The sequence below is a fragment of the Dreissena polymorpha genome, chromosome 10 (assembly GCF_020536995.1).
Source record: "Dreissena polymorpha isolate Duluth1 chromosome 10, UMN_Dpol_1.0, whole genome shotgun sequence".
NCBI lineage: Eukaryota > Metazoa > Mollusca > Bivalvia > Myida > Dreissenidae > Dreissena > Dreissena polymorpha.
Genome location: NC_068364.1, coordinates 22,033,746 through 22,059,736, shown reverse-complemented (window position 1 = coordinate 22,059,736; position 25,991 = coordinate 22,033,746). Strand labels below are relative to the sequence as shown.

At 36.7% G+C, this 25,991-nt stretch overlaps 2 protein-coding genes across 19 annotated transcripts in view; one reads left to right on the top strand and one right to left on the bottom strand.

The window, feature by feature from the left end:
* Window positions 1-5,541, top strand: part of LOC127847065 (epidermal retinol dehydrogenase 2-like) — a 261,377-nt gene extending 255,836 nt beyond the window's left edge. For all 3 annotated transcript variants that reach the window (XM_052378655.1, XM_052378653.1, XM_052378657.1), the window contains one exon: window positions 3,967-5,541. In XM_052378655.1, coding sequence (XP_052234615.1) covers window positions 3,967-4,060 — 94 coding nt within the window. In that variant the 3' untranslated portion in view covers window positions 4,061-5,541. The remainder of the gene's footprint in view (window positions 1-3,966) is intronic.
* The window catches only part of LOC127847053 (uncharacterized), a 164,039-nt gene that overhangs the window by 110,395 nt on the left and 27,653 nt on the right, over window positions 1-25,991 (bottom strand). For 4 of the 16 annotated variants that reach the window (XR_008033801.1, XR_008033806.1, XR_008033802.1 and 1 more), the window contains exons 12-19: window positions 24,041-24,216; window positions 23,043-23,531; window positions 20,477-20,602; window positions 17,157-17,291; window positions 15,495-15,694; window positions 14,486-14,619; window positions 13,080-13,220; window positions 11,734-12,033 (exon numbers count right to left, since the gene is read on the bottom strand). Coding sequence is in view for 7 of the 16 variants with exons in the window: in XM_052378599.1 (XP_052234559.1) it covers window positions 11,909-12,033; window positions 13,080-13,220; window positions 14,486-14,619; window positions 15,495-15,694; window positions 17,157-17,291; window positions 20,477-20,602; window positions 23,043-23,531; window positions 24,041-24,216 (1,526 nt within the window). In the remaining 9 variants the exon portion in view is untranslated. Of the gene's footprint in view, window positions 1-7,424; window positions 12,034-13,079; window positions 13,221-14,485; window positions 14,620-15,494; window positions 15,695-17,156; window positions 17,292-20,476; window positions 20,625-23,042; window positions 23,532-24,040; window positions 24,217-25,991 lie in introns of those variants that run through there. The other 12 variants (XM_052378599.1, XM_052378604.1, XM_052378605.1 and 9 more) reach the window with 10 other exon arrangements.

Below are 25,991 nucleotides of genomic sequence, written 5' to 3'. Positions count from 1 at the left end.
ATAATACATTTCAGGGAAAGTCAAATACTGCATCAGATGAGAACAGGTGTTAATACTGGTATTTTTCCTTATTAACAATGACTAAAACTCACTTAAACTTAGATTCTTTCCCCTGACCTCTGAATCATTTACTGAATTAATTTAATTTATTGGTATCAGGATTTGTCTTGAATCTTCTCACTTTCTTTATTGCTTCTCAATGGGAAGCATTTTTTTAACAGTAATTTAGGTTTTTCAAATGAGCCTTCGTCTGGGAAACATTGGCTTGATGCATGTGTGTAAAGTGTTGCCAAATATAAGCCTGTGCAACTTGCACAGGCTAATCGGGGAAAACACTTCATTTTCAATGGATTTCCTCTAAGATGAGACTTTCTTTTAAACAAAAAAATGCATCAAGCAGAAAGTGTCATCCCAGGTTGGCCTGTGCAGACTGCAGTGGCTAATTTGGGATGACACTTTATGCACATGCATTGAGCCCAGTTATCCCATAATGAGGCTGATTTGGTCTGCACACTTTAAAGTTTGTGTGACCAGAAACTTCTTCATTTCTCAATCAATAAAATAAAATCCTTAAACATTGCTGACAAAGCTTTGAGGGATATTAGTCACATGTCAATAAATCTCTAGTTTCCTATTTTTATAATTGCACGTTTAAAAAATGAGGCAGAATACATTTGTCAGAAGCATAGCTCTATTCAGCATGGATGGATGTTCAAACATCTTTGCATAAGTGATATGCATAATCAGACGTAACGGCGCACACAAGAACCAAGAACCCTATGTCAAAGGTCACATTTCAAGGTCAGAGGTGTAAGTTGGCTGTTTCTCATCACATAGATGGATTACCATATAATTTGCCATAAGTGATCAGCATGAAAACACAGAGTATGGCACACAAAAGCCAACTCTTGAGGTATAGGGTCAAGGTCACAATTTAGGTATTTTCAAGTGCATAGATGGATTTTCATATTACGGTACTTGCTATTAGTGATCAGCATGATAGGACAGATTGTCATGCCCAAGAACCAGGTTCCGAAGTCCAAGGTCAAGGTTTCAATTCAAATCAAAGTTCAAATTAAGGAAACTTGAATTCGACACATTGTCGAAAGCATTTATGAATTTTAATTGGCATAAATATTTAGTATTATGTGACAAAGTTTCTCTCACAAGAATCAGGTTTCTTGGTCCAAGGTTAAGGACACAATATAAAGGTCAAAGGTAACCCTTAAATATTTTCAATTTACTTTAAAAAATTGATTCTTATGATGGGACTTAGTTTTCAATGCAAAAAAGACGGTCATTTGAAAGGTCAAGGTAACAATGTATAGTAAAAGAATAAATTATGGAAATGAACAAGTACTTAACACTTTACCCTGAGCATAGCTTTGTCCACCATGGATGGATGTGCAAAAAAACTGGGCAAAAGGATCAGCATGATGAGATGGGCAACCCAGGTCACTAGGTCTAAGGTTAACATGAGAAATCAAGGTCAAAGGTCAAAACATTACGTCTTAAGGAGGTTGAAGTATCTCGGCAGTAGTTTCAAGCAGACTTAGAAGCCCCAATAAATAAATAAATCACTTGATTGAAGAAAAATGTCAAAATTTAGGATCAAAGCTTAAATCAATCAATTCAGACTTTACCCAATCTTTATCTGATTTTATTTTGTTTACTGATAGACTTATCCATATGACAATGGCACTCTTATTTTATATTTTGTTTTGACTGATTTCATGGTGAAACATGTATTGCCAGCATTATTTTTGCATTTAAATCTATGTACTCTTATCTACTAACTGACCTTACAATCTCGCGCAATATGAATGTGGTGCATCACATATCACAGAATCATTACTTAAAGTGAAATTATGGGCATTTTTATGCTCCCTTAAATTTTTTTCGGGGGGGGGGGGAGCATATAGTCACGGCTTTGTCTGTCCGTGCGTGTGTCCGTCTGTGCACAATTTTTGTCCAGTCTATTTCTCAGCAACTAATGACTGGAATTCCATGAAACTTTATGGGAAGCTTCACTACCAAGAGGAGATATGCATATTATCATCCGGTTCTCATCGAATGATTTTTCACAGAGTTATGGCCCTTTGAAATTTTCCATTCACTGTACATATAGTGCAATTCTTGTGCAGGCTATTTCTCAGCAACTAATGACTTGAATTCAATGAAACTTTATGGGAAGCTTCAATACCAAGAGGAGAGGTGCATATAATCAGCCAGTTCTAATGGGATGATTTTTCACAGAGTTATGGCCATTTTAAATTTTCCATTGTTCATATAATGCAATTCTTGTCCGAGTTATTTCTCAGCAACTTATTACCGGAATGCAATGAAACTTTATGGGAAGCTTCACTACCAACAGGAGATGTGCAAATTATCAGCCGGTTATGGTCGGATGATTTTTCACAGAGTTATGGCCCTTTGAAATTTTCTATAAACTGTACATATAGTGCAATTCTTGTCCGGGCTATTTCTCCCCAACTACTGACTGGAACTCCATTAAGCTTTATGGTAAGTTAACTACCTTGAGGAGATGTGCATGTTATTGTTATGTTATGGGTTCTGGTTAGATGATTTATTTAGAGAGTTAGGGCCCTTTGAAATTTTTAAGTTGCTAAACCATCCATCGTATTTTGTCCAAAGTTATGCCCCTCAAGGCGTTTCCTTTTATCTGAATATATAGTGCAATATTGTGATAAAAAAACTTTGGGGAGTATCACCCATCTCCGACGATTTCTTGCTCACTGTTGAATTGAGCTGAAAAGAATTAACAGGTCAAAAGAGTTAGTTAAAATGTGGTAACTGACCAATTATCTGCAACTAATCTTGCTTCCAGTTGTTTATAAAAAATATACATTATACTAGTATTCTATATTTTACATGACTGCCCCAGTCCTCTAAGCCAAGCGGAACTGTCTTTTTATAAGAATCAGAGTTAGTGTTTTTGTGTGTTGTATGAATAGATATTGTTGCAGAACATTAAAATGATCAGTAAAACAAAATTGTGTTGTATGAACGAATCTGTACTAAAACTAAACTAGGTTCACATCATACATGCGTGATATACATGCTGGCGAATTCGACTGTTGATATTCAAATGCATTATTTTTCTCTCTTCAGGATATTGTTTAAGTATGTTTATGCTGCATTAACAAATATAAGTGTATATGAGATGAAAACACCAAAATTTAACCAATTTAAAATCACAGACCATATCAACTGTAATTATCAGACAATCAGGCGAATTTTATTATAAATGATCAGTATATTGACCAAGGAAGAAAGTTAAGGATGAAAGTGATGAGCAGGTTCTTGAACCGGTAATTGAGCGCTGGGTCCGTAATCACTAACCCATTCTTAGATGTATAATGGCTGTGTATAATGCTTACGTAGTTGTCACATTGAACTGCTGTGCAATTTGTGAACATTACAAGTGTACAAATATTCTCTAGTTTCATTCTGAAGTCTAAGATTTGGTTGGTGAATATAGGTCAAGGTCATGGTCCTTAAGAAATAGGTCAGCATTGTTTGTACCTGTGAATAAGATGTGTTTACAAAAGATATTGTGATACTGATTACAGTGATTGTTGCAAATGGCTGTCCAGTAAGTGCAGTGGTAGGGACATAGGCTTCTCACTTAAGTGACCTGAGTTCAATCACGGTTCCCTGAAGCATGTGAGTATGGTTGGTGGTAACCATGCCAGGTACCCCGGCTTTCCCCTACAACACAAGACCAAAGCGAATTAAAACTATCTTCCAGGAAAAAAAGTATGGATGGAAATTGCAGCTATAATTCAAATTAGTCCCAACTTGATTCAAATAGTTAATTATGTGAGAGTGCTGGAACACACTATGGGTCCATACTACGGGCCCACACTATGTGTCCACACTTTATGGAGCCTCAGACATGGAAGGACCTCAAAAACTTTGATACACACACAGTTATTGTTGCAGGATCATACCAGCTGAGCCCGGCTACCACCTCAGTGCCTACTTAGGGGCCCACAATCTGATGGATGAGTTTAAGGGTCGACAGAAGCAAGAATAGCCTGATCGTCATGAAAACTGACATATTTTAGATTCATGTTAGTCTTGATCCTTTACCGCTAAGATATGTTTTTGACGCTTTTTTACTCCCTAAAAAAATCAAATTAAATAAAGACGTTTATTTACTAGATTCAAGATTTAAAGGCTTCATTTCCAACTCTGAGATACTGATAAGCACCAAACAGCATAAAATTTGAACATAATGGGATTTAATTGCAGGCTGTTTTGGTTATTTGTTGCTCCAGCAACTAAATCACATTTCTTGCCTTAAAAGTACGATTAAAAAAATCGTATACATGTACATTGTATATGTGTGAATATGTTTATATGTACGTATATGTGTAGGTGTGTATATGTGCATATATATGTACATATGTATTTGTATATATGTAGATATATATGGAGATGCTACATTTAGACCTTATAAATATCTTTCTAAATCTTATAGCTATTTATAATAAAACAATAATTATTGTTTTGTGTGTATATACTTGTTTTGCATATACATTTTCATACCAATTCTGATAATATGTGCATTAGATACAGGATTGCTTATGCATAAGAATGGAAGGCTGTTATTGGTCTAGTCACGTAGAGAATTACAATTAATACTGCTGATAAGCCCATTTAAGTTTATTATATACATCTTATTTTAGGTGGATACTAACTACTTTTATTGATTTCGATACACATTATTAATTATTGTGATTTTCATTTTAAATTTAAATCTACTTTTGCAACTGCGTACAGCAATTAATTGGTTTAGTGATGTCAAGAATTATAATTAATACCATTGAAATGCTCATTTAAATATATATTATACATCTTCTTTTGGATGCTGTATTAACTTACTTTTATTGGTCTAGAAACACATTATTTATGTTTTAATTCAAATCTAAGCCTACTTTTGCTTTGGCATACAGCATTATGTATCATAATTTGTTCAGAACTTTACCACATACATTGTTTTGACTTTAAATTGTATTTTACATTATGCAGTTAAATTGCCCTTGTGGACAAACACACCTGGTGACCTATATTTTTGGTCTTCTTCTTTTTAAGTTATATATTATACAACAGTTGTGTAAGTGTGAACACAATCTAGGTATGGGAATTTGATAATAATATATGTTTTATTTATTAAATTGTAACATTCTATTGTTGTTTTTTCATAAATTCATGCCCCCGCCCCAATAAAAGCATTATGTTTTTTATGTATTCACAGTCAAGTTAAATCAGTATTATTTGCACAGACAGATTTCTTACTAATTTACTCAATGTGTTATTGCCTTTTTTTGAATTTATACTAATACTTAAATTGGCATGTTGTTCAATGGCCAAAACAAAAAATAACACTGATGACCCATATAAGTATTTTCCCAAACAAGAGTTGTAAAAAAAGTTGATTTGTAATAAATGACAATTTTGTTTGGCAGATGATATGACCATATCATATGTATGCTGAATAAAGTCATAACTTTTGTGAATTTTGCTGTACTCTTGTTTGCTTGTTTTTTCTACTTATATGCATGAATCACAAAATTCCAAGCAGTAAAGCATCAAACTCTCTTTCGGCAGATTTGTTATTTTTACTCTATTTCAAAAATAAACCTATCAATTTTCATAAATTCATTTGCAATTCTAGTTTTAAACTTCTCTTATAATAATAATAATAAAAATCAGGAATGTTCAAGTTTTTACAATAATGAACACCTGTTTTCTGAAATGCTTTTACATACTTCTAGTACGAAGGCAAAACCAAAATAGCATATTAAACAATGATCATTTCTGGGACAAAACGCAATTTGATCAAAAGCAGGTTCCCTAATAGGTATATAGGTATATTGCTTCCCCACTGAGCCCACCGGTATTGACCATAACACACTTTTAATTGCGTACTAACAGGCAAAGGTTGTACAGACGCGCTGAGTAAACGACTACATGTTAGAGCGCACACAAACCCAAAATTAATCATTATACTCCGGCAAAGTCTCTGTCCGCAAAAAAGTCCCGCAAACATGACATAAGTTTGAATTTAATGAAGAGTGAAACTGGCAGTAAGTTTCTGTGAGAAGGAACAATTCACAGGCAGACTGGTTTCATATTAACTCTTTCAGTGCTGGAACCAAATTTTGAAGGCCTTTGCAAACAGTTTGGATCCAGATGAGACGCCACAAAATGTGGCGTCTCATCAGGATCCAAACTGTTTGCTATTCTGATAGTATTCTTTGAATTTTTTTTGAAGAAAATGCTAATTTTAGAAATTCAGCAGACGACATTTTAGCAGACGAAAAATTACCCAGCATGCAAAGGGTTAAAAGTCTGAGAAGACAGCACAGTGACGAATATTGTGGACCCCAACAACTGTAACACTATGGCAAAATCTAATTTATTTTGAATCAAGATAGTCAGATAAGAGTTGTGTAAATTCCAAAATAAATTACTTTGTCACTTAAAACTATTAATAAACCCCGGTACCTTTTTGTCATCCGGAGAAACAATTCATAATGATTCAGTTGGTTTGTAAATAGTGGAATCAGTTGGATTTATGTTTATGTGCAATGAGACACGAAAAACAAAACATCAACATAGCTTCATTTTTTTATTAAATGCAGCATAGATATAGTCATATAACGAAGTACCTGTTAAAGCCAGATCCAGGTTATGATACTAGCAGCTCTAGGTAAGTTACAAAACTCTATACATAACACTACAGTAAGCTTTAAACAAGAGCACCGCCTTGCGGGTGCAGATCGCTCATCTATTTTCTTTTTAAAGGTGAAGGGACTCTCAATTTCAAGTTTGAATTTAATGAAGTGTGAAGCTGGCAGTAAGTTTCTGTGAGAAGGAACAATTCACAGGCAGACTGGTTTCATATTAACTCTTTCAGTGCTGGAACCAAATTTTGAAGGCCTTTGCAAACAGTTTGGATCCAGATGAGACGCCACAAAATGTGGCGTCTCATCAGGATCCAAACTGTTTGCTATTCTGATAGTATTCTTTGAAAACAATTCGAAGAAAATGCTAATTTTAGAAATTCAGCAGAAGGTGAAGGGACTCTCAATTTCAATCCCAAAGGAGGGACGGGTGGAGTGAAGAGGGGTGTATAGTGTGGGTATGTGGACATTTATTACATTATCTTCCAAAAATGCGGGGAAAAAAATGCAAAAAAAAAAATCGGGGGGGGGGACGGAGGGGATTTTTGGGTGCAACAGTTGGACGGTATTTCAAAAATAAAATAATAAAAATAAATATTTGTGTTTTTTTTTTTTTTAAATTGGTGGGGTGGGGGTGGGGGGGAAAAGTGTGAGGGGGTGGTGGTCATTTGTGAGATGATCTTAAAAAAAAAAATAGGGGGGGGGGAGGGGGGCAGAGCACGGGAATGGTTTGGGTGGAGTCTATTGTGGTATGTCAGGTAAGAGTAGTTTTGTCAATCAATCAAATCTAATCATAAATAAAGAAGTTATGGCAATTTTAGCAAAATTTAATAATTTGACCTTGAGAGTCAAGGTCATTCAAAGGTCAAGGTAAAATTCAACTTGCCAGGTACAGTAACCTCATGATAGCATGAAAGTATTTGAAGTTTGAAAGCAATAGCCTTGATACTTTAGAAGTAAAGTGGATCGAAACACAAAATTTAACAATATATTCAAAGTTACTAAGTCAAAAAAGGGCCATAATTCCGTGAAAAATGACAACCAGAGTTATGCAACTTGTCCTTTTACTGTACCCTTATGATAGTTTGCGAGTGTTCCAAGTATGAAAGCAATATCTATGATACTTTAGGGGTAAAGTGGACCAAAACACAAAACTTAACCAAATTTTCAATTTTCTAAGTATAAAGGGCCCATAATTCCGTCCAAATGCCAGTCAGAGTTACATAACTTTGCATGCACAGTCCCCTTATGATAGTTAATAAGTGTTGCAAGTATGAAAGCAATAGCTTTGATACTGTAGGAATAAAGTGGACCTAAACATAAAACTTAACCAAATTTTCAATTTATTAAGTATAAAAAGGGCAATAATTCTGTCAAAATGCCAGTCAGAGTTACATCACTTTGCCTGCACAGTCCCCTTATGATAGTAAGTGTTGCAAGTATGAAAGCAATAGCTTTGATACTTAAGGAATAAAATGGACCTAAACACAAAACTTAACCAAAATTTTCAATTTTCTAAGTATAAAAAGGGCACATAATATTTTTGTCAAAATGCACGCCAGAGTTATCTAACTTTGCCTGCCCAGTTCCCTCATGATAGTAAGTAAGTGTACCAAGTTTGAATGCAATAGCATCGATACTTTCTGAGAAAAGTGGACCTAAACGCAAAACTTAACCGGACGCCGACGCCAACGCCGACGCAAAGGTGATGACAATAGCTCATAATTTTTTTTTCAAAAAATAGATGAGCTAAAAAGACACCATACAAAATATTGATATTCTGTTGTAACTGTTGCCTCATTTGACACAAACATATATCATCATCTTTGAATGGAATGTTAACTTTACTCAAGCACAAAATAAGCTAATCTCACTAGTCAGAATTTTAATAATTGAAAACAGGTAAACATTAAAATGACATTGCTTAAATATCATAAAACACTAAATACACAACATTTATTTATATTTCTGGAAAACAAATACAAGGTAAAAAAAAATATTTAAAATAAAAATAACACTGTTGGCAAATTTTTAAAGATTATAAAAACAACAAAATTAAAACTTCAGCTCTCCAGGACTTTTCCAAGCTTCTCAAATAAGCGTAATTAAATTATACCTTATATCAAAATCAACAATTTATTTTTTTTTTAGTTTTTTTTTACAGCAAAAAGTACATAAAGCATGTAAATATTGGTGTATGTGTGAATTATAAATCGGTTAATAAATGATGGTCCCCCATTAGCTTTTTAGTTGCATGTAGCCTATGATAGTAATGAAAACATGTAAAGTTTTATTGGAATAAACTGGAAACCTGTTTTGCTAATTACATTTTGTTAACTTTGACTACTGGTTTGTATTGAAACATTTTAAATGTAAGAAAACTGAATATGCACTAGGCCGCATGAATCTATGTATACATGAGATAACAAAGAATATAACTGTTGTAGGTTAGAAAATCACAACTCTATCAATCATGACTTTACTTTGCACAAAACAATGTTTTAAAACCAAATCTTCAAGCTGGCTATAAATTTAAAACATCACGAAACAATAGCTATGCTTTACAAGTACACAACCAAAACCATCTTAAAAATTAATAAAAATAACACTATATTCTTCACAACATATACAAACAATGTACACTATGTACATAGTATTAAATAACAAAGACATAGACAAAAAATATACTAAATATTCTATTTACAATTAATATCTACCAGTAGCGTGTCTACAAAAACTGAAACTATATACATTTGCTCCTCAATTGCCATTTCAAACACTGTCAATTTTTATGTTTTAGGCCAGAAAAATGAGAAAAAAGAATAAATTAAAATAAAAAGGCTATACAACATTAAAACCAGTTTGTTCAAATACAAAAAATCCAATAAGATATAGAATATGACCTTAAGCAAGAATTAAGCATATCAACATTACCTCAGTCTATCCATTCATTTGGGCCGCACTCTGTGAAAAAAGGTGTTTAATTCATGTGCGTAGAGTGTCATCACAGATTAGCCTGTGCAGTTCACACAGGCTAATCAGGGACAACACTTTCCGCCTAAACTAGATTTTTGCTAAGAAGAGACTTTCCTTAAACAAAAAATATCATACAAGTGGATAGAGTTGTCCCTGAATAGCCTGTGCAGACTGCACAGACTAATCTGGAACGACACTTTACGCACATGCAATAAACTCCCTTTTCATAGAGCACGGCATATTGTACATATTGCACATCACAAGACTAAAATCCACTCAAACAAAAATACAACATAGCACATGGCCCCTGCCCCACACATGGCCCCTGCCCCACACATGGCCCCTGACTTTTAAGTCTCCCTCTGGTAAAACCGGGTTTCATACATGTTTGCAAAGTTTTGTCTCAGTTTAGCCAGTGCAGTCCTAACACATTTATCAGGGACAACACTTTCTGCCTTTACTGTATTTTGCTAAGAAGATACTTCCTTTAAATGAAAAATACCACAACAGCGTAGTGTCGCCCTTCATAGGTCTGTGCGGACTGCACGGGTTAATCTGGCATGACACTGTAAGCACATTAATTAAGCTTGGTTTCCTCAGATCAAGCCTAATTTTCATATCCAGAATACCTGAGCCCCATTTTCATATCCAGAATACCCGAGCCCCTTTTTCATATCCCCAATACCAGAGCCTCATTTTCATATCCAGAATACCCGAGCCCCATTTTCATATCCAGAATACCTGAGCCCCATTTTCATATCCCGAATACCTGAGCCCCATTTTCATTTCCCGAATACCAGAGCCTCATTTTCATATCCAGAATACCCGAGCAACGTTTTAATATCAAGAATACCAGATGTTTACCATGAATACTATTATGTACATATATTAAGGCATATAATTATTTAACTTTCATAAGAGCATTAAGAGTAAGAGTATTAGACAGTAGGCTGTGACAATACATAAAGCCAAATCCAAAGCAGAGTGTGACCCACAGTGTTCCCATCGACAAACTGTTGGGTATTCAAATCAAAACATGTGACAAACTCAAACATATTTCCAACATATTTTTCAGAACAAATAGATAAATGCATAGTTTTGGAGGTATGTTTACCAAGTAGCACACATCTAAACCAAACAGCGAAATAAAAATTTACCTGTAAACAGGAAGTGTCTAGAAGATACCGAATGGTTGTTACAAATGAATGTGACTCATAGAAACCCATACACCATGAATGTTATATGATCACAACCAGTAAGTTGCTTTGTCTTCAGTATTTGGACACAATTATTTCAAGGTCCTGAGAAAGGATGATGTCATATCATAAAACACATGTAATATATTGCGCAATTTACTCAAATACAGTCAGACTTGCAACATAAAAATGTTGAATTATTATCAAATGCCAAAAGTCAATCAGGTATAAAATTGAACCTTAGAGGCTACTGGCGCAAAATATTAAGTTCATTCAAATGTTCCTTTAAAACTAATTGCAATCAATTTACAATCATTCAAATAATTCAAGTAAAATATTTTATGACAAATATTGTTGGCATCTTATAAATATTCAGAAAAGTTTAAAAATTAAGGCATTAACTGTCCTCAATGCAGGGCCATTGCATGGCTGCCATACAGAGTATTGCCAGTGATATTTCATACCAAAATTTGCAGTACTAAAACGTCGTTTGTCAAATAACCATAATATTGTGCATGTTACCCCACCCCGTATCCAACTGTGTATTCAACCATTTTGCATGTCTGCCACGTAACAGTTATAGAATAGTCTTCAGGGGTGTCAGGTTAACCATTTACCACTTAGATACGTATTTTTACGCATTTGTAGTCCCTCAGAAAGTTACATTTTATTAAAACTCTTTCTTACTAGATCCAAATTTTAAAGGTTTCAGTTCCAACCATTAGAAACTGATGAGCAGCAAACAGCATAAAAGCTGAACAGACTGCAAGTTACTCACAGGTTGTTCTGGTTTTATGCTGTTTGCACATTTTCACTTTGCTTTTGAGTCGGAATGGGTTAAGAACTGCCTCAGGTGAGAGAAATGCCTTACCCACCTTACTGGGTTCAACTCAACTCTTCATTTGTAAAAAAGAATAAGGCCCAACAACTATCAGTAAAACAAGTTTGACATTGAAAGGGAGGCAATCAGGTGAAAGGAGTAAAAATCACACCCCTGCTGTTAACAGTTTTAGTAAATCCTTATTCCAAGTTGAGTTTGCTGATGAGGTTACACTTGAGGTCATCCAGGGATTCGTCTTCATGGTTACCAGGGGTTGCACCCGGGGAGTCAGGCCGGTTGTCAGAGGCCGTGTTACCATGGAACTCTGAAATGGTTTGGAAAATGCAAAATTGTGATAAATTTGGTCCAATTGTTGTGACTCTAGTAGGTAAGGTAAGAAAGAAGTGATGAGACACAATCAGGATCCAAACATAATCCAGCTGCATGCATGCGTGTAAGTATATCTTCAAACTGATACACACACAAAACACAAAAAAATCATTGTTAACCAATTGTTTAGAGATTGTTTATGCTTATTTTTTTGCATTTTCAACACATGAAAATATTTCTCTAACTACATTGTAAGAGCTTAATTGTGCACTATAACTTCCTGCAATAAATGCTGAACTCAGATGCCTATTTCCTCCTCAAAATTGTAAAAATTAGAGGATATTTGTTGCATTCAAAGTGAATTTTTTTCGCAGTACCCCTGGAGTTCCACTTGCTAAATGGTTATCACCATTTCCCAACAACAAGTCCTTTTTTCTTACATCAGAGTTTAATAAAAAATTATCTCAAGGATTTTCATATTGGCCATTGTGAATACGGTGAAGGCAACAAGATCAGTTAACGCATAATTTTGTCCTTTTTCAGATAAAACTTTTCCTCAAGCATTTCAATGGTGACCAGTATAAAACTAATCAATACCAGAATGATCTCACACACTACTATTCCATTGAGTGTTATCTGAATCAAAATATTATACAGAACAAACTGATATCAAAGATGGCAGACTGTCAGTCATTCAAAGAAGAAAGGTTTCAAAGAAAATTAGCAAAAGACACAAAAAATAAACACACAAACAAACCAACCATCATGCCATAACGTATCCAACTCCATAAAAGCCCCTACAACTTTTTTGTAAAATAAATAATACTGTAAAATCATTTATATTCATCAGCACAAAATTCCGTGGTTTTTCAAAAATACTTTTGTAGACACATACCTTCGTGGCTTCGCAGGATTTACAGCAATCAAATTCCTATGTTTCTGAGTTAAATTCAAGGATCGCTCTTCCGATTCAATCAAGCAAACTTAATGTTGCACAAATAATTATGATTTTACAGTATTGATTTTCAATGACTTTCATACCACTATTAGGTAACACTTCCTCCCATCGGTATCTGCTGATGTCAACTTTCTGCTGGACCCAGTGGTTGCGCTCGAGGCTGGGAACTGTGGCTCTTTTCTTAGGGTCAGGATGCAGTAACCAGCACAGCAACATCATTAGCTCTGAAAACAGTTGTATAAGCCTCGTTCTAAAATTACTGGGCTAAATTTATGTGCATTAAGTGACGTTCTCGATTAGCCTGTGCAGTACTCACAGGCTAATCGAGAACGTCACTAAATGCACATAAATTTAGCCCAGTTAGTTTAGAACGAGGCTTAAACAACTGTCTAAACTGAATTTTAGTTTAGAAAACATCTTCTTTAAATGAAAAACTACATAAAAGTATTGTCCCAGATTAGCCTGTGCGGACTTAGGCAATCACATTAAAACCAGTTTTCCCAGAACAAAACTCATATGAGCAACTGACTGGGAATAGATGGAAGTGAATTTCTGAAATGGTTTCAGATTATAGTTTAAACCTATTTATTTCAGCTCTCGAGTCTATTTCCAGGGACTAGAACCAGTACTTGGTGTCTATTGGGGAGATCTTATGAACGCTCCCACAGTGGCGATCGAACCCTCCCAGTGGCAAGGATTACACCGTATCCGCTACGCCATGATGACCTTTCATGTATTAGATTATTACAATTCATACCAGTTCCTTAACTGAGTAGTTAATAGTAAGTAATGTTTTCCAATCATATTGAATAGACTTTGGTCAGACATTAGGTTATGCTTTCTAAATATTTCTAATAAGATAACAGATTACAGAAAGTGTCAAACTTGAATTCAAAAGGGTCAAGTCTACATACCGGTAAACAAAACAATACATTTTTTAAGGATGGTCTACTAGTTTTACTATTCAAACTAAACTGACTGGGGAAATATCTTGTAAATGTCTACAAATCCTATTTTACAGCCTTAAGTCAACTTTTGTATTTAAAACTATTGTTTCTACATATCCATTTTAATTGACAGCGTTCATAAGGTAGTAAAACTGTGTTATTAAGACAGATGATTCATAAGTTTTAACCTGTTGTAGAAGTAGAAGATATCTAGAGATTATTATTGCAATTTCAAGTTAAAGTTCATCTTTTAAAAATGATACAAAGTCTGTGGTTATAAAGTAACTTTATACAAGACTAACATACATACCTGCCATCAGACTGCAGAAATGAGAAATTGGTTATTAACTAAAAAATATACCTAAAGCAAAGCAATGGTATATAAAACAAAAGTTAAACGTGTTCTAATACCCAATTTTATTTAAACACATGGGGAATCACAACGATCTAATTATCAAACTTTGTACATTTTAAGTTATTTCAAATACAAAACATATTCAATACAACTCCGACCAATGCTACAATATTCTACACCATCTTACCGCTAGAAACAACAAAAGGTGGCTTCAAGGTGCACTTTATCGTCTCCTCCACGTCAAAGAATGGGTTCTCTCCAAAAACCAGCGTGTAAAGTGTTACCCCTAGTGACCACACTTCAAGCTCGGGTCCATAGTACCTGAACAAGAAGCGGTAAGAAATATAAGTGTTTGAAACATTAGCAATTTGTCTGGTAATAGTGAAGTGGTTTATTTTGACAGTAATTTAACATTCTCAACATAAAGGCACTCTCAAAGCAAGTTTCTTTTAAAGAAATTATCTTTTCCTTAAACTGTTGGTTTGGAGGAGGGGAAAAAAATAGAAAATAACTGAAAAGTCTCATTTTGTAAACATATTTACCGCTGCTATTCAGCCAAAGTTGAATTTTACTCAGTAATTAGTAAATCTGCTCATAAGTGGCAGGTAAAAATATGAACACATGGCCAAGAAAAGACCAAAGATACTATTATGAAGTGTATTACATCACCTGAGGTTTAGACAAGGCATCAGTCGAAAGAATGGTTTTGCTTGACAATGAAATGCAGACAAATTATGGCTTATTGACTACACAAATTGAGGAAATTCCTTTAATTAAAAAAAATTCCTGGATGTGTTATTTTTCGATACTTTAACATTTGTATGTTTGAAACAAGTCAACATTGCTACAGTGATGAATACAATTTACAATTTTTCCCAAGAAGCTCAGTGAATACCAACCCGGATCTCTAAGTCTTAGAATGTTATGATGAAATGCGCCTTGCTCTGGGAAAGCTGGGCTTAACACATGTGCATGGAGTGTCCACCCAAAATTAGCCTGTGAAGTCCGCACGGGCTTATCAGGGATGACACTTTCTGCTTTAATGTCATTTTTCTTTTAAATGAAGTCTCTTATTACCCGGTAGCTTAAATCCAGTTTACGTAGACAGTGTGGCTGAATATAAGCCTGTGCCAACTGCACACTTCACGCCTATAAAGGCCAGTATTCCCAGAATGAGCGGCAAATTAAGCACTCACTTGTTTCCCATTAGGACCTCAGGGCTGCAGTACTCCAGTGTCCCACAGAACGTGGAGAACAGTTTGCCCGGCTCCAGGATTGCGACGGCCCCGAAGTCTATCAGCTTGATCTGGAACTGCTCGTTGAGGATCACGTTCTCGTCCTTGATGTCACGATGGAGGATGTTCTTACCGTGGAGATAGGACACTGCAGAAACCATCTGTCAGAAATATGTCAATAGATAGTTTACTACAACTGGTTGATTTTAATAAAAACAAATGCAAAACCTTTATCAAAATATGAACTGAGGAGCTGCGCCATGAGCGCATGATACGCCCGTCGTTCGCCAATGAAGTAGTAAGGTAATAAATAACCCTTTGAATCATTTTTTTACTTCAGTTTATTTGTATTTGAATACATGGTTTATTTTATAAGTACATGAGCATGGAGCGCCGTCTCCTTGACATTCATACCATATCTTTTTTATTGTGTTAAAATTTGAAGAAAATCTGTCAAAGGATATTTGACGTAGCGTACGACATTAACAGACGGACGGACGGACGGCTACGGTAGGACATTCAATGAAATCACGAAATTTTGACGAACAAAGTCCCATAACTCTGGAACGACAATTCAGAATTCCGTCAAAAACGAAAGGGGATCAGGGTTTATCAATATTAAGATTGTGTTGAAATTTGAAAAAAATCCATCGAAGGATATTTGAGCTACAGTAGGACATTCAATGAAATCACGAAATTTTGACGAACAAAGTCCCATAACTCTGGAACGACAATTCAGAATTCCGTCAAAAACGAAAGGGGATCAGGGTTTATCAATATTAAGATTGTGTTAAAATTTGAAGAAAATCTGTCAAAGGATATTTGACGTAGCGTACGACATTAACAGACGGACGGACGGACGGACAGACGGACGCGGGGTATACCATAATACGTCCCGTCATAGACGGGCGTATAAAAACCGTAAGTTAAATTGCTAAAATATAAAAAATCATAATTGTGATAAAGGTGCAATGCCAAAACTTCGAAAAAAAAAGCCTATAATCAGAATATACCCTTTTAATATTACACACACACACAAATAATTAATGCTTTCCCACCACTAGTTTACATTTCAAAAGGCTCAATATAAAAAAAAATCTGTGTCTGTCATCACTGCTCCTCTGTTTCATTTATTGTATAGACTTGGGATCAGGGTAAAATATACCAATTGCATAAGATACCCATGCAATTGGGAATTTCAGCGTCAATTTATTTTAAATTGGATTAAATATTAACTGCTTGATAAATAACTTTTCAATTATTGTAAAGGTTAAACCTACATTAAAAAACACAAAGTACCAAACGAAAAATCAGTTAAATGGATATTATCTTTTATAAAATTTGCAGACATTGATGGCAAAATAACAAGTCTGGTATCAATTCAAAGCATGGTTTTCCCAATAAATTAACCAATTTCAAATGCACTCAAAATTATTTCAGTGTTGCTTTGCTGATTTTATTATTATTTGTTTGAATTCTAGACAGAAAAAAAACTGTGCAGAACATTTCCCAAATAAATTAAAACACAATTCAAGTAACTTGCTCCACAAAATATTCATGTCACCCATATAATAATTTCAATACTTTTAAGGGCATTTTTTGGTAAGCAAGGTATCTGCTTACCTGTCGAAAGATATAGCTTGCCAGTTTTTCATCCATGCGTGGACTGCGATCAATGAACTCAAAGAGGTCCATGCCTGATCCGTGCTTTGCCATCACCAACTGGATGTAGTCTGAGTTATCAAATACATCCAGAACCTGGAAAATATTCCAAATGACAATACAAGTACTCGAAGGTCAAAAGAAATTATCAGATGTATGACATATGTCTAAATTGCAGATGTTTGAAAAATATGTATGCCCCCACATGCAGCCAAGTAATATAATATCAATAAATAACCATGAAATTGTAGACTCCCATTAGAGCTGCAACGATTCGGTTCGATGCATAGAAAAACCGGTTCAACGCCGTCGATTCGATTTCGATACCAACATGGCCAATTTCGATTTGATTCACTGAAATCCCGATTGATCTGCATTTTAAACCTAACTGTCCAAATCCAAGTCTAAACGTTCTTGTCATTTGTAATACATCTTGTACTTGGTCAATAGCCAATAATGGCATCCACTGAATGAATGAATAACATGCTGAGCATTACATCAGCCGGTAAAATGGCTTCTTCAACCATGCCGAAAGACGCACCGTCAAAATTTAAATTAAAAAGTATGGGAACATTTCGGGTTTCGCAAAGGTTCTGATGCAAAGGCAACTTGCAAAACGTGTTTTGTTGACTAAGTTACCCATATGGTTTGTTTACTAAACTGTGTGCATTCTGTAAAGAAGTCAACTGGAAGTTGTTTATATATTTACATGTAGTTTTTTTCTGTTAAACACATGTGATACATTGTGCATTTTATGTTGTTTAAGAAAAACTCAACAGGAAGTTTTGTTCAATAAATTTGTTATTAATAAAACAATGTTGCGTTTTTAAATTTTATTTAAAAGATTAAACACTTTAAATGTACAACATAATAAGTAAATAGCAAATACCAAACATATTAATTCATGCTCTGGACAAACCAAACATGAAATAGTTTGCAAAAAAAGCAGCAAATACTTTAATCTGAATCAAATCGAAAATAATCAAATCGGACCATTTAGTATCGAAATCAAATCGAATCGAATGATGGGTGAATCGTTACAGCTCTAACTTCCATTATTATAAATTTTCGACCACCCAAACTGCCTACCAACCGGCAGACAGATGTAAAGCCAAATTCCAACCTATCCCCTATTTCTTCCACTGGGGATGGGGGTTGGGGGATAAATAATAAAACAAGAGCACCGCATAACGGGTGCCAAAGCTCAGCTGCGGGTGCAGTTTTATTTTTAGAGGTTTAGAGGTCAGTTACTTTGAACTTTGACCTAGTGGGTGTGGCGTGTAGAACTCATCAAGGTGCATCTACACATGAAGTTTCAAAGTTGTAGGTGGAAGCGCTTTGATTTTAGAGCCAATGTTAAGGTTTTAGCATGGCGACGGCGGACGAGCTGGCTATAACAATACCTCTCAGAAAACAGCCGAGCTAACAAGATAACCAAAGTACATACCAAGACAACATACTGTGGTGGTTCAGCTTGCAGGGGATGCTGACGGATGCAATCCCTATTAACTCAATTATTACCTTCTACTTCTTCCAATGGCAGACAGAGAATAATTAAACAAAAGTATAACAAACAAACAAACAATGACAATGTTGGGGTGGTTCAGCTTGCTAAGAAACATACCATAACAATGTTGGGGTGGTTAAGCTTGCTAAGGAACATACCATAACAATGTTGGGGTGGTCAAGCTTGCTAAGGAACATACCATGACAATGTTGGGGTGGTTCAGCTTGCCAAGGAACATACCATAACAATGTTGGGGTGGTTAAGCTTGCTAAGGAACATACCATGACAATGTTGGGGTGGTTAAGCTTGCTAAGGAACATACCATGACAATGTTGGGGTGGTTAAGCTTGCTAAGGAACATACCGTGACAATGTTGGGGTGGTTCAGCTTGCTAAGGAACATACCGTGACAATGTTGGGATGACTCAGCTTGCTAAGGAACATACCGTGACAATGTTGGGGTGGTTGAGCTAGCTAAGGAACATACCGTGACAAAATATTTTTTTGGGGGGTGGGGGGGTGGTTGAGCTTGCTAAGGAACATGCCGTGACAATGTTGGGGTGGTTCAGCTTGCTGAGGAACATAATGTGACAATGTTGGTTTGGTTCAGCTTGCTAAGGAACATACCGTGACAATGTTGGGGTGGTTCAACTTTCTAAGGAACATACCATAACAATGTTGGGGTGGTTCAGCTTGCTAAGGAACATACCGTGACTATGTTAGGATGGCTCAGCTTTCTAAGGAACATATCCTGACAATGTTTGGGTGGTTCAGCTTGCTAAGGAACATACCGTGACAATGTTGGGGTGGTTGAGCTTGCTAAAGAACATACTGTGACATTGTTGGGTCGGCTCGGCTTGCTAAGGAACATACCGTGACAATGTTGGGGTGGTTCAGCTTGCTGAGGAACATACCGTGACAATGTTGGGGTGGTTCAGCTTGCTAAGGAACATACCGTGACAATGTTGGGGTGGTTCAACTGGCTAAGGAACATACCATGACAATGTTGGGGTGGTTCAGCTTGCTAAGAAACATACCGTGACAATGTTGGGGTGGTTCAACTGGCTAAGGAACATACCATGACAATGTTGGGGTGGTTCAGCTTGCTAAGGTACACACCATGACAATGTTGGGGTGGTTCAGCTTGTTTAGAAACATACCGTGACAATGTTGGGGTGGTTCAGCTTGCCAAGGAACATACCATAACAATTTTGGGGTGGTTAAGCTTGCTAAGGAACATACCGTGACAATGTTGGGGTGGTTAAGCTTGCTAAGGAACATACCATGACAATTTTGGGGTGGTTCAACTGGCTAAGGAACATATCATGAGAATGTTGGGGTGGTTCAGCTTGTTTAGAAACATACCGTGACAATGTTGGGGTGGTTCAGCTTGCCAAGGAACATACCATAACAATGTTGGGGTGGTTAAGCTTGCTAATGAACATACCGTGACAATGTTGGGGTGGTTGAGCTTGCTAAGGAACATACCGTGACAATGTTGGGGTGGTTCAACTGGCTAAGGAACATACCATGACAATGTTGGGGTGGTTAAGCTTGCTAAGAAACATACCATGACAATGTTGGGGTGGTTGAGCTTGCTAAGGAACATACCGTGACAATGTTGGGGTGGTTCAGCTTGTTTAGAAACATACCGTGACAATGTTGGAGTGGTTCAGCTTGCCAAGAAACATACCATAACAATGTTGGGGTGGTTGAGCTTGCTAAGGAACATACCGTGACAATGTTGGGGTGGTTGAGCTTGCTAAGGAACATACCGTGACAATGTTGGGGTGGTTAAGCTTGCTAAGAATGCTGACTTCTAGAGGCATCTGGCCGTATCTCTCGTCCTCCACCCAGCAGTCCTTGAACACCTTGGCCCGTCGTATAAACTTCACTACCACCTAGAGGAAAATGAATCTACAACTAAGAAGATTTAAAAATAATATGCTACATGTATTCCACTCTAGGTATTTCCCAACTGTAATATAAAAGGTTGTTATATGTCCTCTTTAACCCTTGACCACTTAGATGAGTATTTTGACGCATATTTAGTCCCTACGAAAGTTTAATTTAATTAAACACCTTTCTTACTAAATTGAAGTTTTAAAGGCTTCATTTCCGATCCTAAGATAGCAGCAGCAATCAGCATAAAACCTCAACAGACTGAGAGTTACTCACAGGCTGTTCTGGTTCACATAGCCATTTTCAGTTTTTCACTATGCTTCTGCATGGGAAAGGGTTAAATTAAATGTTCTCATTGTCTAAGCAATGATCACTAATAATAATTATAAACTGGTGCAAAGACCATGAAACTAGTGTATAATCTTAACATTTTAAGATACAATAATTTCACACTACATGTTTGAAATGCAGAATTTTAGTGAACAGTAAAGCAGTAAGAAAGTGTTTTTTTGTCCTTTTAGGCATTTACCGAATCACAGCACTGATTTGAGCCGAGATTTGGAAAACAAGCTTTATCAATGAGTATAAAGTGTCGCCTCAGATAAGCTTGTACAGTCTGCACAGGCTAATCTGTGACCACACCTTCCGCCTAGACATGATGCTACTTTGAGCACATGCATTAAGCCCCATTTACCCAGAGCCTGACTCAAATTCAGTGCTGTTATATGAGGAAACATCTCATAGGGCATAAAATACCCGGGGAAACCAACTTTCAAGACGGAAAATTACAACCCTAACAATTACAGTTGGGTTAGACCTACAGTGGAATACATGTAGCATGTTATGAATACAATCCTTTTGTACCCCATTTGCACGATAGTTGTATTGATATTAATGAGTGTTTAGATAAAGAATATATAAGTGACAATTTTTTTTGTCTGAATGTGAAAATAAAGAATATATGTGACAATTTTTTTTGTCTATCACCTCAAATAGTGAAATATTTACAACACTGCTATAGTGTTCAAATATGTGACATCCTATTACAGTTTCATTGATCAAAAACAGTATAACCAAGTGGATTGAGTCTTCTTGTATGTTCCCTTTAACAAATAAACTAGAGCTTTGTCACAGACGTGACGAATACCCCTACATGCCGCATTGACACAGAATATTTTGCATGTTGTCTTCACAAAAAACAGCGGACACCATGCTCAATGTTTAAAACGCAGTAAGTGACCCGCTGACCTGGTTTTGGGCCCTGCATGGCCCATGTTCGAACTTGACCTACACATCATCTTGATACAACTTCTGACCAAGTGTGGTGAAGATCGGATGAAAACTACTTGAATTAGACAGCAGACACCATGCTGAATGTGTAAAACGTACTAAGTAACTCAGTGACCTAGTTTTTGACCTGGCATGACCTATATTCGAACTTGACCTAGACATCATCTAGATACAACTTCTGACCAAGTTTGGTGAAGATCGGATGAAAACTACTTGAATTACAGAGCGGACAACATGCTGAATGTTTAAAACGCACTAAGTGACACTGTGACCTAGTTTTTTACCCGGCAAAGCCCATGTTCGAGCTTGGCCGAGACATCATCTAGATACAACTTCTGACCAAGTTTGGTGAAGATCAGATGAAAACTACTTGAATTAGAGAGCAGACATGGACCGACCAACAGACAAGCTCACTCCTATATACCCTTCTATTAATTTTTTTTGGGGGGGTAGGGGGGGGGTTGAGAGAGGGGTATAACGTGGGGTGTGGTCATTTATTAGATGATCTTTAAAAAATAAAAAATAGGAAACAAAAAAAAATTGGGGGGAGGTGGAGGGGCAGGGATTCTGAGTTGGGGCATGGGGTATTGTTTGGGTGGAATCCATTGTGGTATTCAGGTAAGTGTTGTTTTGTCAAAGTATTAATAAAATCTGATCATCAATAAAGAAGTTATGGCTATGTAAGCAAAATGTTCAATTATCTAAGTACAAAAGGGGGCAATAATTCTGTCAAAATGCTTCATACAGTTGTCTGCTCTTGTTAAAAGGTTGGGGTCATGTTGGTAAACAAGTATGCAAAATATGAAAGCAATATGTCAAGGGACATAGGAAATATTTGGGGTAGTACGCAAACTTTAACATAGATTTATCAATAATATGCATATTCTAAGTATAAAAGGGGCAATAATTCTGTCAAAATGCTTGATACAGTGGTCTGCTCTTGCTTATAGGTTGCGGTCATGTTGGTAAACAAGTATGCAAAATATGAAAGCAATTTGTCATGGGACATTGAAAATATTTGGTGTAGTACGCACACTTTAACATTTGCACGCTCACGCAAACGCCAACGGCAATGCCGACGCCGGGGTGAGTAGGATAGCTCCACTATCTATATTTCATATAAAATAGTCAAGCTAAAAATGGCTCTACCTCTTTCCTGTCAGCTCTCCTTCTGGCCATCTTCACAAAACCAAATGCTCCTTTGCCAATGGTATGCTGTGTGTCGTACAAAATGCTGTATGGGCCATGACACAGCGCTTTGTCTTCCTCCGTCCCTTCCGAAGACCTCACAGACTGGTCATGTGACCTTTTTGATTGGTCATGTGACCTCACAGACTGGTCATGTGACCTCACAGACTGGTCATGTGACCTTATTGACAGGTCATGTGACCTATTTGATTGGTCATGTGACCTGTACGAACGATCATGAGAACGGCTGGAGTAGTTAAAGGACTGATTTGAGTAGTTTTGTGACAAGTTTGAGTAGTTATTTGAGTGATCGCTGTTCTGGTCCAAGGACTCAATGGACTGGTTGTGAGAGGTTTGTGAGTATTCATGTATCTGTGAGTTTTCCTCTTCCCCACTTTCGTAGCCTTCGAGTATTTCCTTGGAGTCCGACCTGGCTTGAGCTGCAAGGACCTGAAGTCAATGAAAAATAGGACTGGTGTCTGTTGAGATGTATTATTGAATAATTAGGATTGGTAATTTTATAAAGTGATTGGAAAACTATGTTCAGTACTAGTATATGGCGAAAGTCATCCAAAAAAATTATTTAAGATAGAAAGTTTTACACTGTATCGGTATTTGCTGACAGCCTGCTATGGAGCCTGGTTTAACACTGAGATATCACTTACCGGTAAGGTATTCATGTGTAAAATACTATGTAAGTGCAAAAGCTGTAACCCAGAACTCTTATTTTCCTTCTTCAGCAGGGACCTTCAATCGGTGACACGGGTGTGATTTAAGAACCACCACAGGGACGGAAAATGCCCTATCCCACAGCGTTCAACTAAACTCTTTATGTGTATAGATCCAGTTAATTTGGCATTCAAAGGGAGGAAATCAGCCGAAAGGAGGAGAAATCCCACACCTTTTTTTGTCTAGGAAATGAAAACATACCAATTGCTAACACAACATACAGCACCCACCTCTCCGAGACTGAAATTGTGGCTCCTGTCCAGGGTGCTGTTGTGACTGGAGGCCAAGGTCAGGTTGGCGTATGACCTTATGACCTCTTGGGGCTCCTCAGGGTCGCGGGACACCCACATGCAGTACACCTCAGTGTCATCGTCCAGCAGTACACGCTTGATTTGGAACACTATGCCTGCAAGAAATAAATGACTTCATGTCATTTCGGTTGAGGTTAATCCGTGCAGAAAAGTAAAGTTGAATGAAATAAAACAAGGCTATTGTCAAGCAATATGGTCCCCTACCAGCTCCACCATTGTCAGAAATTCCACCATTTTCAGATTATTTTTTTTTTGGGGGGGGGTTGCCATAGCAACCACAATTTTTGACGTAGGAACAAAATGACATGACATGCATAATGTCCATATTGCCATCTATCCATGATGCAAGTTTCATGAAAAAATATTTAGAACTTTAAAAGTTATCGCAGGATCCAGAAAAGTGTGACAGACAGACTCAGACAGACTCACAGACGCACCAAGCGCAAACCATAAGTCCCCTCCGGTGAAACCGATAGGGGACAATAAACTTATTGATCCAAGTTCTGAGAAAACTGGGCTTTATGCATGTGCGTAAAGCGTCCTCCCCGATTAGCCTGTGCAAGTCCCCACAGGCTAATCAGGAACGACACTTTCCCCCTAGACTGGATTTTCCTTCAAACAAAACAAGAGGGCCATGATGGCCCTGAATCGCTCACCTGACTAACCTTTCTTCATGAACTTAAATTTTATTAGACTCGTATACAATCCCAAGCCAAATTTCATTAATTAATACATTCTGACAAAATTTCATTAAGACGTGATGAAAACTGTGACCTCTTTCATCTACACAAGGTTGTACTAGAATTTGCCCGGTGACCTAATTTTTGACCCCAGATGACCCATATACGATCCAAAATCAGATTATCAAGATAAACATTCTGACCATATTTCATTAAGATCATATGAAAACTATGACCTCTATTGTCTTCACAAAGTTTTTCTATGATTTGACCTAGTGACCTAGTTTTTGACCCCAGATGACCCTAATACAATCTCAACCCAGATTTCATCAAGATTAATATTCTGGTCAAATTTCATAAAGATTTAATGAAAACTGTGACCTCTACTGTGTACAAAAGTTGTTTTTTTAATCTGACCTAGTTTTTGACCCTAGATGACCCAAATTCAATCCCAACCCAGATTTTAACAAGACAAACATTCTGACTATATTTCATTAAGGTCTGATGAAAACTGTGACCTCTATAGTCTACACAAGGTTTTTCTATTATTTGACATAGTGCCTAGTTGCTGACCCCAGATGACCAAAATACAATCCAAACAGGGCTCCCCTGGCCCAAAAATTTCTGTAGCCAACATTTTAGCCAAATGGAATTTTGTGTAGCCAAATTTTAGAAACTGTAGCCAAAGTTTTAGCAAAGCATTTGCAGGGGTCAAAGTTGGATATTTTGAAAATCCTGAACTTAAAGCTGGAGGCCAGGGGGCCACAGGATCCTCGGTGGGTCCAGGGGACAAGGGGGCCGCAGGCCCCCAGAAGCTCCTGGATTCGACGCATTTAAAGCGTGCCTGTACCTGTTCTGGTGTTTCTATTTTCATAATAAAACAACATACACATATATTTAAAAACCTTCTTGTATTTGATAAGGAACCCACAAAAGTTAGTCAAAAGGCAATTCATTCACATGCACCCTCTGTCTGGCATGGACTCGACTGCAGGTGTTGCTTTTGAAGAACCCGGTAAAACCTGTAACAGTCGTTACAAATTATTATATTTTTCACACATACTTTAAAGTCAATAATACATGTTTAATAAATGCAGAATCAAATGTTTGTCATCATTTATATTCACAGAATCATGCTGCCAGAAGCCTCCACATACACCTAAGAAAATTGGGTATGGTGGCTTCTGCTC